Consider the following 17269-nt stretch of genomic DNA (forward strand, 5'->3'; position numbering starts at 1 on the left):
TTCATGTTCTCTGGTTTACACGTTTTGAATTCACATGGTGTACATCAACACTCATTGGCAGATGCACTCCCGCAGTTCCCTTCGTTGATACTCTTAAGACGGTATCTGTTTTGTTTTCTTTTGATTTATGTAAAAATCTGCCGTGTCCGAGTTGCGTGGCTGTAACTAAAAGTATTTTTTTTACATATCACACCGTTACATTGGGTTTGTTGCATATATTTCACACAAAGACTTTTCGTCAATGTTTGTTAAACGGCTTTTGTAAGTAGATGGTGCCTTTCTGTGGCTGTATTCATAATTTGTGTACAAGGGGTCTCCTCATGTTTGATGTTTGCCCAATGTGGTGTGTGGCTGTTGAACAAAGGTATGATGGGTTTGGTGTTGATGGAATTATCTGTACTGTATTTATTGTGCTTTAGATTAAAAAAAATCCAGCAAATGTTATGTTTTAAATAAATGTTTTTGTGCACCACGCTTAATAAGTTTTACAAGCTGTTGTTGTTCACTCGAATTGTTTTATTATATTTGATGAGCACTCCTTGTATTAAAACCCGGGTACGTGAAATTTCAGCACGTGTATCTACCGGTAAAACCACGTGACACGAGAGCGTCACAACGCAGCCAAAAGAGCAACACTTCACTGTGTTAGACACGTGATCTCTGAGCATCTGTAGTCCATATCTCAGTTTGAAATGTCCACAGTCGCACGTAGCATTTCAGTTAAAAAATATAACCCACAGCCAATCCACTTCCAATGAAGGCCTCCCCACGCCGTGCCAGTTGCAAGGGTTGTTGGACCATACTTAACCACGCTGGTCAGTGTGGGTTTGTGAAGGGGGGCCCAGGACTGGTTCGGATATCACTTGCCACTGATGTTAGCCGTGATCAAGAATCGCCACTACTCCACGTCCGTATCAGTCCAGCAGATCATGGCTGATGAGAGCGTGTTTTAACTGCAGGTAACCAGTTAGCATTTAAATAAGTGTACAAAATACTTAATTGATGTGGAAGGTAGTAGCTGTGAAATATCAAAACACTTCATCAACACTGATCACCACGACCAGCAGAAATTCTAGAAACACAAAAAAACCCCACTACACAATGCCTCCTGTTTGCCGGGTGAACATTTAAATTCAACAGCACACGATTGAACGTACTACTGTATACACACGCACTCGTATACAAAATGGGAATCCGGTGGAGCTAAAGACGAATAGCCAGAGTGCTCACTCGGCCTGCAAACACAGCCCGCCATGAGGGGCGGGGTAACGGGACTTTGCCACGGTGCGCCATGGCCTAATTTGTAATAATATTTATGATAATTATTAATGTTTACTTATAATATATTACTGATAATAATCAAAATAATACATCCCCCGCCCATGGGTGCAGTGGACAAATAATAATCTAATTGGTACAGACAAACTATGGGCCTGATTAACGTGTGAGCAAATGTTCCTTTACCCGTCCACATTTTGCTGAAAATATATCCATGTCTCCCGTGTCATCAATACAGGGAATTGCTCGGTGTTTAGACTTGTATGCAAATAACAAATCAGAGTCGCTCGTTAACCCCCATCGCTGTCTCACCCACTTGGCTCTGCTGTGTAGCTTGAAATCATCTCGTCGTGCTTTGCAGTTGTGTGTTGTATGTACGTTGAACTTCTTTCGCACCGTGCGTAGCCAACCGTGCTATTCGGAGGTGCGGTGTTGTGAATGCTGTACACCGTGCTGCATTCTACAACCGTTATGCCGCCGTGTTGTGCTATGCTCCACTACTAGACGATGCTTTGTGGACAATCTGCTATGCCGCACTGTGGCGCACGGAGTCTGCGCCGTTGTATATCGTGCTCTTGCACGGTGCCGCCCTCCCTCTCTCCTGTTGCCGTCGCGTTGTGTCATGCCGTGTGGTAGGAGGTATCAATGGGAGAACGGCTTGATGAGGCCATAGTCCATCGCTGCGGTGAGGCAGGCTCGCGCGGCCTCCGTGATCTTCATCCGCTCGGGCCGCTCGTCTTTGGAGAGCACGATGAGGATCTCCAGCACCTCGCACTCCATCAGCTTCTGGGCGATGTCACGCTCTGCCAGCATGAGGTTGAGCGCGATCACCATACCACGGTGCTGCACATCGCCGTTCTTGTGCAGCAGCAAGCGCTGCAGGATCTCCAGCCACTGTGTCGTCTGCATTGCCGGCCACACACCACACCAAAGACAAAAATCCCCCGTGTAGCCTTAACATACTGCTGGGGCAAGTGCTGTTAGCGAGCACATATGAAGACCGACATTGTGGCACACAAGGGGGTGGGTGGCCAGCACCATGCCCGGCCGCCTTTTTCTCCCGAGTAGCGATGTTTAAATACCGCACCAGGTACTCAATTGAGGCTGAGTCGACCTAGGGGAGGCCCAGGACCGGTTCAGATAATCGTCACTGGTGTTGGCTGTGAGGATCAAACCCGGGTTGCCGGGATCGTAGTGAAGTGCGCTAACCACTGCACTGCCACTCCCCACACACTACACCATCCCAAACAACAAGACCAAGATCACATCGTCATCATCATCAGGGGCAATGCCGGTAATGCCACCATGCCTCACAATCACTTGCTTCCTTCTGCTCAATCCCAGAGTTGTTGCACAGTTCGTGACTAACATCCAGAGTCTGTTCTTGGAGTTAACCATTCATTCTGACTTTTTTTCCATTCATTCCAATGCCTGCCTTTGGTAACATCCTATTCTCCCTCAACTCATCTCTCACGCTGAAAAATGCCTCAAAACTCTTCCACAGTGATACGTGTGTTGTTCATGGCCCAGCAAATGCTGTTATATATCGTGTTGGAAACTCGCATGTTGGGTTACAACAGATTATTGAAATGAGTGTAAGAATTACCATAAGTTTTCCGACTTGGTAACTTGGCTTACTTTAACATGGGACCTTTTTTGCCAGTATCAAAGTATGAAAAAATAAGAATACAGTTTTACCCTTTCTGGCACTAAAACAGGTGTTAAGATGTTCAGACACCAAATAGAAACCTTTTGCATGTCTGCATTAATCACACGTACTTGTGGTGAACTTACTTTTTCCAAGTGCTTCGATTATAATACATCTTATGAATATCTTATTAATAATTTGCCAGGACTTCCCCAAACTAGGATTTCGCAGTCGCGATTCCCAATCTATGCTGAATTTCAAAATCACATCCTTGCTCAGCAGGGGTCGGTATTGTGCACAACCTCTCCAATCAGAATCAGAATATTTATTTATACTGCAGGAGGAATCCGATGAACTATAAAGCTCTTTTTCACAGATGTCCAGTAGGGACAGGTAATAAAATTACAACAAACAATACAAAAACATGATATGAGTGCAAAGTATAAGAAAGGTAAACAAATCACCAAAACACATACAAATAAAAACACATTCCTACGGAGGGAGCTGGTAGGAAAGTTGGGTTGCTCGGTCAATGGCCAGGGTTAACGGCGGCGTGGTGTATTCCGTAAATATGGCCGACTGTGAGGGCGGGCACAAGCCGGCGTGAGTGGGTTAAACGTTGAGTTTTATAAGGGCACCACGGGGTGACCAGCCCCTCCCCACCCAGCCCCACCCCTCCCAACCCCCACCCAGCCCCACTCTCCTCACCCAGCCCCACCCTCCCCACCCAGCCCCTCCCCACCCTCCCCACCCAGCCCCTCCTCACCCTCCCCACCTAGCCCCTCCCTGCACGACGGACACAATAATCCCCTGTGGGATGGTGTAACCAGGAGGTTCCTACCAGTACTAAATCAACTCATCCTACCAGGCAAAGCCACTGAGGTATTAAGCAACCTGGCCAACAAAGTGGCTTATCATTTGGACATTTATAGCAGAAAAATAATGTAAATAATCTCAATGCATGTTTCAAAATGTGGAGGGTAAAACCAGAGGACCCGGGTGGGATACCATCTAATTTCTAATAATTAAAGAGATGGATGTGATCGTTATTTGTTTATTTTCAATTGGCAGTGTTACTGATTAATTAAGTGGTCCACAGCGTTTGGTCTTCACCCGTACAAGACCAAAGATAGGGTTGTGTCAACTTGGGGATGGAAGGAGAATGAATCGTAGAGGTGAACAATTTGAATATCCATTCAACACAGCCACCAACACCTACTGTAGAGGCCAAAAAGGAGAGAAGTCTCTGCAAACTGTGGCAGAGCTCACCACAGTGGGAACCCTGGAGCACAGAGACTTGTGGGCCGAGGTGAGCATAGCCAGCATGCCGGAGGCCGCAATCTGCAGAGGCTCCTCGTCCTCGCCGCACAGCAGCACGGCCATCTTCAGCCGGTCATTGCCCTCCTTCAGGAACATCTCCTGGACCTGCAAGGGCAAGCGGCACACGGCACGTGGAGCACGGCGATCGGTCACGCTCGGTCGATGCGCACAAGGCGAACGCGACTGCGTGGTGCGATCCGTATGTTTATTTTACACGAAGGAGTTGTTGTAAGCATACTCGCGTTGCCTCTCGCATTGTAAAATGTGATGACTCACTTCTTTTCCACTTGATTCTAAATAGCAACACTTATTGATTTATTTGTATAATGGTGTGTAACCATCCAAATGCTGACCATATATGCGTGGTCACAGGAACGACTTTGGGGCACTGCCATGCTCATTACGCATGTGCATGATTCTGCAGACTGCCCTCGCAATATAGATGAACACCACAGCAGAAGAAGCTCCATCAGTGCACTGCCCATTTTCTGCAAATGTGTCCTGTGGTTCGTTGCCCACCGCCCACTAGGATCGCCACCTCTGAGGTACAAAACGACTGGGACATATATCATGCGAAGAATAATCAAAATACTGGAAGAAGGGCGAATCACACGACGATGCATCGTCGTCTTGAGTGGTGTATTATAAACACAGCTGACAAAAAAAAGGATTTCTAATTGTCCTGGAAAGGTTTGCAGATTGCCCAGGACAGCCGTTTCAAAAGAAGGACGATCTTGGGAAAACCAGGACAAGTGACAACTCCGGCACCCACTCAGACCCGGGCTATGCGTGCTCACCTCCTTGCTGATCACCATGTTGCACATGCACTGCGTAGCTGCGAGGCGAATCTGCTCGTGTTCTTCAAACATGTAGTTCTCTATTTCGGGCATGGCCTTTTCTTTGATGATCTTTTGCCTGCGCGACAAGAATGTCCAACGGTTAGTCTCAGTGGCGTAGTGACTAACATTGTTGGGTCAGGGGGTGCGGCAATCGGTCATGTGGGGCCCCAATATTTGATTCGTCTCCCACAGTCGCACCTAGGCTATTATATATCGCGGCTCATCTTGCCCGAACCGCATCGTTACGTTCACGGTCTCGAACATTTAACACTGTAGGGGCGCTCCGTATTTGTAAAATGCAGCGACTACAGCTCCATATTACCTCTCTGCTATATAAGTGACGCCTATATAATGAAATAAATATCCCTGAAATGGAGTTCTATTTCCAATATTCTTTTATTCAAGTTACTGTCATTCAAAGCAAATGACGTTGCATAACGTTACATTATGTTTCTTTACGGTTATAATATCCGCATTACTTCCAATACTAAACTGTTGAAAACATCTCATGGTGGTTGTCAAGGGGGCCCCAACTCGTAGCTTTTGCTACCAGGGGGGGCAAGGCACCCCCTGCCTCCACGCCCGTTACGCTACTGGTTAGTACCCTTGATTGTCGCCATGTTGTTTTTATGCAAACAATGATAACTACACCCCGCTAGGTGTCGCTATAATCACAGCGCTCAACTCAAGAGGTCGCGAGTTTAAACATCCAGTCACGGATCAATTCTGTGTGGGGGTTAATTAAATGGCTGCTACTTTGTGGGTACTGGGAAGCCAATGGTGCGTGTCTTAGGGAAATATTAACTCCTGATCCCAGATTAGGAAGAAATGTTGACGTATAATGGTTAGAGCAAAAAAAAATCTAAATCTATGTTCATCTTCAGATCGTGGAATTCGGTGTTTCAGTGTGCAAACCACTGATGATTATAACAAGATGTAACATTTCTCAATTTGTCACAGTGTCTTTCTTCTCAAATGAGCAATGGCGCAGTTACACATCTATGTTGGCTGCACTGGTGACTTCCGACAAAGCGATGAATGTTGTATTGACCCATGACCAGGATTTGTGAGTTTTTTGTTCGTGGGTTTTGGATCTAATCTCCAAACGGCTGCACGCAAAGCGCAGCTCGTTGGCGTTTATGGATGAGCACGATGGAGCACGTGGGGCACAGTAGGCGGTGAAATGCTCACCGGAGCTTCTCGTTGTCTCCGGCCAGGTTGGTGAGAGCCATGAGCCCCTCGTAGTTGGGCAGGCCATCGAGCTCCGAGTTGAGCAGACTCACCAGCGGCCTCACCACCTCGTAAATCTATCCAAAGCACAAGTCCGTTATTCGTAGAAAAGTACGTGCATTGTGTTGTTTGAATGGAGATGAATGGATTTAAATGTCTTGGTTTAAGAGACTGTCTCCGGATACCCCCTTTAAGAAGAGTGTTACGCTACTATTGTGTAGGTTTTCTTGTTTGTGCTGTGTAGAGTATAAAGAGGCTCCCAGCAAATTGAGCGAAACGTTGGACATTGTGCCGAACAACACGTGGTACAACCCTGAAACACATTCGGAGAGCTATGATCGTAACGCTGTACAGTGTATATTTTCCCTCTGGCTCAAACACAGGCAGAAGATCAAACCACAGTGTCGCCAACGCCCACCACACGTACCGTCTCTCCGTGGAACACGATGCGGGGATTGGCATTGATGGTGAGCTTTGCCAGAGCGTGTGCCGCCTTGATCTTCCCCTCCTTTGTGCCTTCCAAGGCCAGTGGGATTAGACCCTGGCGCACACGTCATGCACAATCGTCGGCGTGAGGCATAACTGCAGGACAGGGCATTGCATTGTCAGCGATGAACACGAGGCCTCCACGTATCCTGGTCGTTGTCATAACTTTCAATGCAACAGCTGTGGCCATTTCTTTAGTGTTTTACTGAAAACCAGGGGTGACATCCATTGACTTGAATAATTGCTTTGCCTCTTATGCAGACCAAATGTAACCTTTATTATCACAATAATTGTTTATGAGAAAAGTGGCACTGCAGCAGAAGACTCAACTAGTGAGCTGATGGGTCTTTGAGTTAAAATCCTGTTGGGAGTTGACTGAGCTCATCCGATTGGGGTTGTTAAAATAAATACTCCTTGTTCAGAGGTAAACAGTGCTCGACGTGTAGAGACAAACGCTCTTCACAGGCAGTCGTGGTAAAGACACGATTAACAAGACGACCTAAATTATATTTCAGGCCACGGCTAACGTCAGAGGCGAGTGATATCTGATCCAGTCCTGCGCTCTCAATCTGCACTCAATAGCTTGAAGTATAATTTTTAAAAAACCCATGACCCACCACCTAGCCTTGGGGAGGTCTTCACCCATTGGTGATTTGAGAATGGTCATTTGAGAATGGTCAAAATGGGCACTGTATTGCAGCTGAATGTGTTTACAGCGTATTACTGAAGGGCTCTGTTATTAAACTGGAAAGACAGATAGCCCACTCTGTCAGGCAATGGCGCTTACTTGGCCTACCACTGCTATCGTTATTGTTTCTTTCCAAAGGCAGTGTTATTGATGATGCCAGTGGTCCACCGCGCTTGATCTGCGTTCATACGAAGCTGACAATGCAGCCCCCGCAGCTGCTTAAACTGCCCATGCACCTGTGTTTAACCGCACCTCTGCTCCAAACTAATTGGCCTTTAAAATCTTAGGCGGTAATTAAAGCGACTGTTTTTGTCACTCCTTCTTTAGCCAGTCCTCTTCCGATTGCTGAGAGCTTTTTTTTCTGTCGCCAGTGGTCGTGTTATTCAATTACGTGTCAACGATTCGAAAAATGTTCCCTTGAACAAAAAAATACATCAAAAGAGCTACATTAGTGATTTTTTTTTGTCAATAACATTTTCAGACGCTATTTTTATATAACAAAAAAAACGAATGAAAAGGTAGGAGGAGTCCCTGTACTGTAATACTCTCACACTATTGAGGGGCAGCAGACAGACAGGAGACAGAGCTAACCTGGTGAATGTTTGTTAAATCTTCCTCCACAACCACGGGACTCATGTGAACTCTGCCTCCTAATATCCAAGTGCACGCATGAGTTATACCAGTGGTTAACTACAGTCAATTGTTCAAATGCAGTGACTTGATTTTGTTTCGTTAGATCAGGCTGCAAATCTGCGGCCGTCAGGAACACTCTTCCTTCCAATATTAGGAAGCCACTGAAGCTATGCACTTTTACATCTAAATTGAAAACGCATTTCTTTAGAACTGATTTTGTGTTTTTGTTGTTGTCCTTTTCCCGCACCTCCGATTAGCAAGGTTGGTGATGTACAGCGCAAAAGAAGTTCAAAATACATACATAGATGAAGGGAAAAGATGAAGGGAAAAGATTAAGAATATGGGGTGAGTTTGGATGTGATTGTAGATGTGAGTGGGATCAGAGAGAGATTTCACTGTTTTTTTTTGTGGCTACAGTCGAGATGGCACTCACCTTGCCTCCTCCATGGGAAATAATAATGCCTCGGTCGTGTGGGTCTTCAGCCAGTGCAAGGAAGACTCTGTGTGCACAAACGTTCCACAAGGGAGAGCTCTGAGACAAGTGATTTTTAAAAAATAGTGTAATGATACACAAGCTTAAGTTAAGTTAATTTGTTGCACGGATGATCCCGTTTAGCCAGTTTGCAGGTAATTGTACGTGTGAGATCTGTGGTGCCGTGAGCACATTAGCAACAGCAAAATACGCTGTCTACTCACACGTAAGAGCCTCTCTGGGTCTCCCAATAGCTTAGCAAGTATGGGTATTAATTTCTGAAGTATTCTGTGGGAACAAACTGGAGTACTTGGAGAAAACTCTCGAGCTGGCTAAAGGACCTGAAGGTGCCTGAACTTGCCAGATTTGAGAAGCTAAGCAGGGTGGGGGTGAGGGAATGTGGGGAGGGGTTCAAGAAAACCTGCCCATTGTTTCACCTGCTGCTCAGGGTAGGTGGAATCGAACAAGCGACGTCTGGATTGCGAATCCAGTGTGTTAGCCATTCCACCACGGGCACACCGTTATCGTGATGACTCTCACGCGTGGCACCGGGTCTCTGACCTGGCGAACTGCTCCTTGGTGGTGTCCGTGAGGATGGCGCTGTCGCTCTTGATCATGACCACGAGCGCCGACACCACGCCCGCCTTGAGCAGCCGCTTAACACGCTTAGCCACAAAGTCCTTATGGTCCTAGAAGCACACGGGGAATGCCCCACCCCCGCCGTCATCACTCGCGCCCCAGCAGAACAACAATGGGGGCTTCCACCCTCCCACCTCCGCACCAGCTGGAGGGGGCAAACAAACGAGTTTCCCCTCCCGACTAAAAGTACACACACACACGCGCGCGGGTGTGTGTGCGTGTCAGACAACGGGTTTGTCTATGCGAAATGTGATGCATTTGGCTTCATTTGAAGGGTGGAAAATATATATAAATGAACAACCGACATGGTCGCTATTTTCATGATTCATATGGAAAAAGTCCCAAAACGCATTTCAGAATTTTTTTTCTCAAAAACGATATCACAGCATAAGGTGAAATAAATTCCATGGTATGGTAAAGTGACATCATGATGAGACATATACCCTCCGACAAGGACGCATCCACTGGCTTCAAGATGTCCAGATTATTCAGTCTATCCTCCGTCCTTTGCACTGGTTGCATTGGAGATACTTCCAAAATGTATCATGTGAGCTCCTCAGGCAGATGAGCTGTGCTGGCTGAGTAATAACATGCCTAGACACTGCATGCCCAAGAGATAAACTGAGTGCTGCACCTGCAGATAGTGGGCAGGCCGCTGACCGCTGCACAAGTTACAAGACGGCTTCAGTAGAGGAGGCTCGTCAGCAACTTGTGGCGACAGACATCCAATAACTTGAGGCGGTGAAGATATTCTCACGATGGTTAAGAACAGCATCAGGCAACCAAAACACCGGTGTCGTGTTGAGTGCAGTTGCCACAACGACCGGCCATGCTACTCCTCTCTGCTCTCTCTCTCCCTGCTCCTGTCGCCCTAATCCTCTCCTCGCTTCTTGTGTTTAGTTTGTTGTCCTTCTCCCTACACCTCCAATTGGCACGGAGGTGCGAGTGCGAAATAAATTCAACGTGCATACATACATACCTCACAATATCCGCGTATGTCCCTGTAACCTAGAAATGACAATATTTTTTGCTATTCCACATAGCCTTAGAAGGCACCCAGCCTGGCAGAGGCACAGTGGTGACATCACCCTCGATGGTGAATGACAGTTGTGATTGCCACTGCACGTGGCTGGGCGGTTGCCCGCGTTTGCACCTTCGGGTGATCCTCGGGGATGTGCTGCTTGGTGTATTTGGCGAGCTGCACCAGCTCCGGAACCCGTTCCTTTGTGTTGTAGCTGTTGGTGCAGTTGACCAGCGCGGAAGATACGGAGTACATGATTGTCTTGTCTCCAGCCTGCGCAAGGTCAACATTGCAGACAGGGACCAGGGAGTGAGATGGTGTGTAAGGGAGATGACCAATCTAGAAGCTCACGATAATATCACACGAATATTCAGGTGAGAGTCTCTGCTGAAATGCAAGACAATAGTCTGCAATGCACGTATAAATACACTGGAATACGATTCTTACGAGAAAAAAGTAAATGAATGGTGCTGATTATCAGTCGTCTATATACATAGGTAGTTTTAATGTCTATAAGTTAAAATGTTTTGTCAATATCGATGTGAGCATACAATGTGAGCACTAAATTGTTTTTATGAAGGTGGTAAATTCCTAAAAACATATATGGGATTATAAATTAAAGAAACAAATTTCCACTTGATAAATATTTTAGTTCCAAAGGGGGGTGCGCCAAGACATGTTGCCCTCGTGTAAAGTGGGTTGCAATGGCATGTCATGAAAATGGGCATCAACATTAGTTGAAAACATGTATGTTTCTTATCATCTTACCATGCCCGTTTGATCATACTTAGCTCTTACAAGTCAAGCTTATTCAACACATTCATGGCACTGATGCCACTAGATTGCACCATCGTATGCAGTGGTCTGCCCTCACAGTACCGACCAACTAGTTCCAGGTAAGGAATGGTAACGGTAAAATCAATGGGACACATACCCGAGCCAGATCAAACATGGCTTTCAATGCCGCCTCATCCTCCACAAAGTCATCCTTGACATCTGCGTCCAGAGTGAGATAGGCGAGGCCTTCCACTGCCCAGCGCTTTGTGCGGTTGTCTATCGTCGGGCAACACAACCACCTGCCATCACACACACACACGGACGTACATTGACACAGATACAAACTCAGGCACACGTGTATCTGCACGCACAGCTGAATATGTACACACGTATGCGTGTGTGCGTGCAAGTAAGCATTTGCATGCACGGCGGCGCTTTGCATAAATGCCTCAGCAACTCAAAGCAGCGCCTTGCATCACATCTCGCATCTCGACCATTCCAATGCTCTGTTGCGGTCTAGCCATGGGGACCCCTCCACCGACCAGTGGCAGCTATCCCTGTGCGGCACAAGGCCTACGTAGTACTGGGCTGCCAAGGGCATCAGTCTGCTGTTCAGTTTCACGTGCGATCACGCATATTAAGTAGAAAACGAGTATATACACGGATGCAACTGGACGTGCACAATTTGGTTTGTAAGCATACTTAAATCACGCACAAAATCAGAACACATATGCATAAACTACACTGAAAGTCCACCCAAATGAACGGGGTCATGTAATAATTCACAAAGCGTTTGTCAATCTACTGCTGAAGACCTCTCCACGCCTTGTCCATCATATCAGCTGTTTGAGCATACTTCACCATGCCGGTCAGTCAGAGCAGGTTGTTTGCAGGAAAGGGTGACCAGGAGCAGTCTATATATCACTCGCCACTAATCCGGAACTCCGGTTGTCGGTCGGGTTCATAGCACAGTGTGCAAACCACTGTGCCACCCTCTTCCCTTCCCTGCAATTATTTTTCTTCAAACATCTATTTTCATGTTTTTATAAGGCATAGAGCCCATCAATGTATATTATCCTGTTTGCAAAGCGGGCTACGCTCATGCGACTTATGTAGAGATGCTTAACATTACTTTGAAATCATTTGCATAGGTGTGCATTTTTGTACAATTTTCAACTTAGAAATAAAATACTTCTAAACATGTGCACGCACCTTCTATGAATGCATACATGAGTAAAACATTAAGAAGACTGATTTAATGCAGAAGTTTGCTCGCAAAAAAAAAATCATCTCCCCTCATCTAGAACTAACAATTTGCATTAATACAAAATAAATGTGTATTTGGCTATCATATTGGGAAACGAACTGTACTCCAAAGCTTCGTAATGATGAGTTTACACAATTAAACAAAGAAATCAACAGAAAGAAACTACACAGAAAAATAAATATTTTCCAAATATTGTATCTGGTGCGATTCTACAGAGATTACGTGTTACATATGATCAGAGAGCTGAGGGCGATGTAGCACTGTGTGTGTATCTGCTGGTGAATGGTCTGGCATTTATAATATAAGCGTATGTAGAATAAATAGACTAACAAATGGGCAACATTGCCTCCAATGCCCAATGAGCATACAACATCAGTGCATTCGAGTCAAATTTGTTTAAACACAGAAAAATCTTGACTGGCCTCAATGGCATATGTTGCCCCGTGTGAGTGGGAAACCTCTTTGAGTGTTGTATTTTGGTGGCACGAAGCCATGCGTCTATTGCAGTGCAAGCGGATGCCACGTGCGCCTGTGCAGTGCGGGAGTGTGCTGCGTTCGTACCTTCTGCACTGCTTCGCCAGCTTCTCAGTCGAGCCCTCGGCAAACTGCCGCATGCTGTAATCAGTCCCTCCCGCCGAGCCCAGCTTGCAGAGGCCCTGTCGGGGAGATGCGCAGCCGCGCTCAGTAACATTTCAACGTCAACACTTTTAAAATGTCAACATCGATCTCGAGCTGCAAATGTACAGGAACTCTGCACGCTGAGACTGAACGACGTATGCCAACACAGCTCTTACACTATTTCCTCAAGATCAATGTGTTAATAACACGGACCCTTGACAAGCATCTATCACTGCAATGTATTTGTAAAGAGAATGTATGTTGCAAAATGAACCGGACAACCAACTGATCCTGTATAGTGGCTTAAACAAATTATTTGGTGATGCTGCATTGGCAGTGGTGCACACATCACAATAAAACTCAACATATTCATTCATAATGTGCCCTAAAAGGCCATTGCCTGAAATGTTTCCTGATATATACTGTATATATATTCCTTTTAAGGCAGTATTATTGATGAATGTGTTGATTTTTTTTTCATCTACAGAGTGGATTGTAACCTTTACGATATTGGTGGGCCATTACTTAACTTAACTAAACATGATCTACACTTGAAGCTTCAACAGACTAAATATAGCAAATGTAAATATGTGGACATTATACAAAGACACTACGTGCTACCCTATCTTTCCTAAGCAATTATCTCTGAAAAGGAGGAAAAGAAGCAGATTCGACAAAGCAGTCTCACACTTCAGTTGCTCTTTGCAACATTAGACACAACTCCCAACTCCAGCCCAGCCAGCAGGCTCTTACAGATAACATGGTGACCCCAGCAACATTTGGCTGACTATATAATGGGTCTTATATCTGATCAGCTGTGTGGCGGAGACTACAGTTGCTTCCTGCAAGGCGACTCACAACAAGCGCGCGTATCTTGATCTTGTCGTTCCGTGCACGCTTGTAGATATCCTTGAGCAGAGTGATGCCATTGGTGGTGATGAAGGTGGCACGGCTGGTCTTGGCAGATGCCAGCACTAAGGCTTCAGTGGCAACCAGCTGCTCGAGCTCAGACTCTGAGCCAGCCAGAGAGATGATTGTCTCCAGGACACCCTTCTGGCCCAGCACGCGGTTTCCCACATCGTAGGGCCCCGCCAGCAGTCCTGAGATGGTCTGGATGGCATGCAGGTTCTTTGTCATGTCCTCCCCGCTAAAACTTCCACTGCAGAAAAAAATTGTGGGACGATCGTGTATTAGTGACGCAAAGAAATGCTGGATGAATTCCCTGCAGAGCTGAGAGCACTTACAGTCTGTGGCAGTGCACAGAATCAGTTTGTGATGTTAGAACGACCAAAAGTTTGGTTGGGACTGGTATCAGAAAGGATCTACCAGTGTCCCGAAGCATTTGCAGAGGTCATGATTTTGTCAAAAAAAATTTCAATTGATGCTTGATTCTTATACGGGCAAATGGTAGAGCTACTTGAGTAGTGGGCGAGGTTGGCAGAGGAGTAGGTGGGGCCTATGAGCAGTAAAAGGGGCCAATGTTGCAAGTAGGCTGCCCCACTCTATGGACGAGGCTTGTGGTTGAGTGGGCGTGGCTATGTAAAAGTAGGTGTGGCCGAGAGGGGAATGGGAGGGGCAGCTCACCATCTGTGGTGGTTGAGCCTCACAGAAACGCTGATCGCGTTAGCAATGTGCAACTACACGTTGTGAGTCGTGCAGTCCTTGGCAGTGCACAGCAATGGGTGTTGCAGTCCTTGGTGTTTTCCAAAATGAGACGCAGTGTGCAGGTACCAGCATGTGGATGGACCATGCGCCAGTGCGCCACTCACGTGACGAAGTTGTCGCACAGCTTGTCATAGACCTCGCGCTCAGTGTCGTTGCGGAGGTCGTCGTACAGCTTGTGGAGCAGCACGGAGGCGCTCAAGCGAGTCTCGTCCGTCACCGGTAGAGCATCGGGAAGCTCCGGAATGGCGCCGGCCACTGTCAGGATCTGAGGCAGCCCTGCGGCGGCAAAGTCAATTGAAAGTCAACGGGTCTCCACGCTCAAATGCACGTGTTCTTTGTCGGTGGCTCTGAGAACAGCACTGGCAAACTATCCGATGTGTTTTTCGCGTCATACAGCGTGATGTTCACCGCGACTTGACTCGAAATATTATCTAGACTAGCAACCTTTAAATTGTGAATCAAAAACTCACACAAAACCCCACTTAGAGCCTCTTTGCACCCAAGGACGGTTATTCTATCAAAAGTAAATACTGTAAATCCAATACCCTCACTGCCATTTACTTGAGGGTATTATTTCTGGAGTATATTGACCGTAAAAGGGTCAAACCTTCAATTTCATTGCGCTGGCTCACTGCCCTGACACATCCATTATCCCCCGAAGCTACCTGGCTGTGTCTAGAACATGGGTCTTCAACCACCCATGCCGGCTTTTACTTAAACTCATGGATAGACACTCAAGCACAGTTTATTGTTAAGCTGTGCACTGAGCTGTAGTAAGATGCCTATTCAGACTTGCCTTCCCATAAAATCGAATTTATTTTATTTATTTGTATTTACTACTTAACCTTTCTTACGCTACTCGTTCTGCACAGTAGCAATTTACTTTGCTGAGGTCGTGACACGTTTCTGTCTTCATTCCTGTTGCTCTGTGGTGGGTAATGTGGAGAGATGAGCAGTGGCAGACGCACCGTAGCTGGTGAGGAAGATGGTTTTGGAGTTGTCTCGGTCGTACAACGTCTTGCAGGGCACGTTCTTGATCAGCAGGTTCAGACAGTTGTCCCGCCCATGGATTGACACCTTCTTGTCGATGAGCATGTCCAACAGCTTCAGCAGCATCCGCCGAAGGTCCTTTGAAACGTCTGTAAAACACAACAAATGTTAACCCTGGGTTCTCCTCATCTTTGATGTAACACAAACAGGCAAGTCGAAGTGTCTCCTGCTAAAATGAGTGTTGGAGCAGTGCCCATCTCTGTTGGGTCCATGAGCAGAAAAATATTTCACATTCTCGAGACATGGGCCAGTGTCTCCATAGCTGATTTCATGACAGGCCGAGTTGGCCATCAACTGCGATATCAACTTCCAATGTTTCAATTAAAGGCCAACTATTACCTCTCAATCTGACCTGCATACATATTTGGCCACTGAAAAAAAATTTGGTTATAAAATGACAATAACGTAGGAAAAATAAACATAATATTTGCATATACTGTAGAAAATACATATAACACATTCTCTGGATTATAACATGCACTTCTTTCCATGTATTTTAAAGCAAAAGTTACGGGCACTTCTATACGTAACCAGATTTGTTTAACTTGAATAATTACCACTACAGAATCCAAGCAGATAGGTGAGCAAACTACTTGCTATACTGCTAATTTACCGATCACCCCATAGCTCCACGGTAGCACACACATGATGATGTTTGTACGCTCCATAAACGTTGCCCCCCGAGCAATGGAATCCTTTTGATTCAGGTTAAGTTTGAGGTCTTAGGCCAATGCATTGAATAAGTGGTGTCATTGATTTCGTTAAGTGTAAGATTCCAGATCGCGTGAATTATTTTGGCGATAAACGTGGCCTCCTTTCCATGACTTTTCTAACGTGTATTGCGCTACTTTTCTTCATGCAATCTTAGTGTAGCTGTTTTATTCGTATACAGGAATTTTATTCTGATTATGATGACGACGGAAGTGCCTCAGAACCCACCTTTGACGACGGCCTCTTCCCTCTTAATGTGTTCGGATTTGTCCTTGCCGGTGAGCGACGTGTAGATGGTCTGCAGGATGTTACAGCTTGCCAAGGATATCTCTTCGTGGTTCTGTGCCATGAGGCCACACAGCTTGTCCAGCCCCACTTGGTACATAATGGCCGTGGCCTACATGACAAAAGAGGATGGGATGCATACAAGGGTTGCCTTGTTAGAGCAGCCTAAAACACAATAGACCTGCCATGGTGTTGTCAATTCACATGTCTCATGAGCAAGAATGTATCACTAGCACCGCCCACTTCTTTATGACCCTTGGGCTACACCCATTTCAAACCTTTTAAAACAGTCTGCCTCAGCAGCAGATCATGCTTTCCCACCTGATGACGGATGCTTGTGTTGCGCCCGAAACGTCGTGATTTATTTTATACCTACGTGACTTTACCGAAAGAGCCAAAGAGAATGTATATGTACTGTACGCAAGCCATATTTAGAAATTTAGAAAATGATGGTCATATAGCCAAACTGAGAAATGGGCGTGTAGAACGCTATCAAGCTTCTGTGTATGAGCTCCTCTCATCGCTCCACCTTCGTGGCGGGCAGGCGTATGCTTGGGCACCCCTCTTCCTTGGGCCGCCCCTCCATTGTTAGACATCGTGCCGGACGCACCGCATAACCCCAAAAACACAGAGAGCTGCGCG

General features: G+C 46.2%; 1 protein-coding gene across 1 annotated transcript in view; it reads right to left on the reverse strand.

Moving 5' to 3' along the window:
* Window positions 1-385: 385 nt before the first annotated feature.
* The window catches only part of LOC133346962 (protein unc-45 homolog B-like), a 57736-nt gene continuing 40852 nt past the window's right edge, over window positions 386-17269 (reverse strand). The window contains exons 9-22 of the mRNA XM_061558809.1: window positions 16571-16739; window positions 15550-15720; window positions 14686-14857; window positions 13775-14075; window positions 12860-12954; window positions 11189-11330; window positions 10387-10527; window positions 9156-9283; window positions 8556-8622; window positions 6743-6856; window positions 6277-6392; window positions 5044-5161; window positions 4196-4351; window positions 386-2181 (exon numbers count right to left, since the gene is read on the reverse strand). Coding sequence (XP_061414793.1) covers window positions 1921-2181; window positions 4196-4351; window positions 5044-5161; window positions 6277-6392; window positions 6743-6856; window positions 8556-8622; window positions 9156-9283; window positions 10387-10527; window positions 11189-11330; window positions 12860-12954; window positions 13775-14075; window positions 14686-14857; window positions 15550-15720; window positions 16571-16739 — 2151 coding nt within the window. The 3' untranslated portion in view covers window positions 386-1920. The remainder of the gene's footprint in view (window positions 2182-4195; window positions 4352-5043; window positions 5162-6276; window positions 6393-6742; window positions 6857-8555; window positions 8623-9155; window positions 9284-10386; window positions 10528-11188; window positions 11331-12859; window positions 12955-13774; window positions 14076-14685; window positions 14858-15549; window positions 15721-16570; window positions 16740-17269) is intronic.

Source organism: Lethenteron reissneri, chromosome 25 (assembly GCF_015708825.2).
Source record: "Lethenteron reissneri isolate LAM-NWPU_2019-01 chromosome 25, ASM1570882v1, whole genome shotgun sequence".
Lineage (NCBI taxonomy): Eukaryota > Metazoa > Chordata > Hyperoartia > Petromyzontiformes > Petromyzontidae > Lethenteron > Lethenteron reissneri.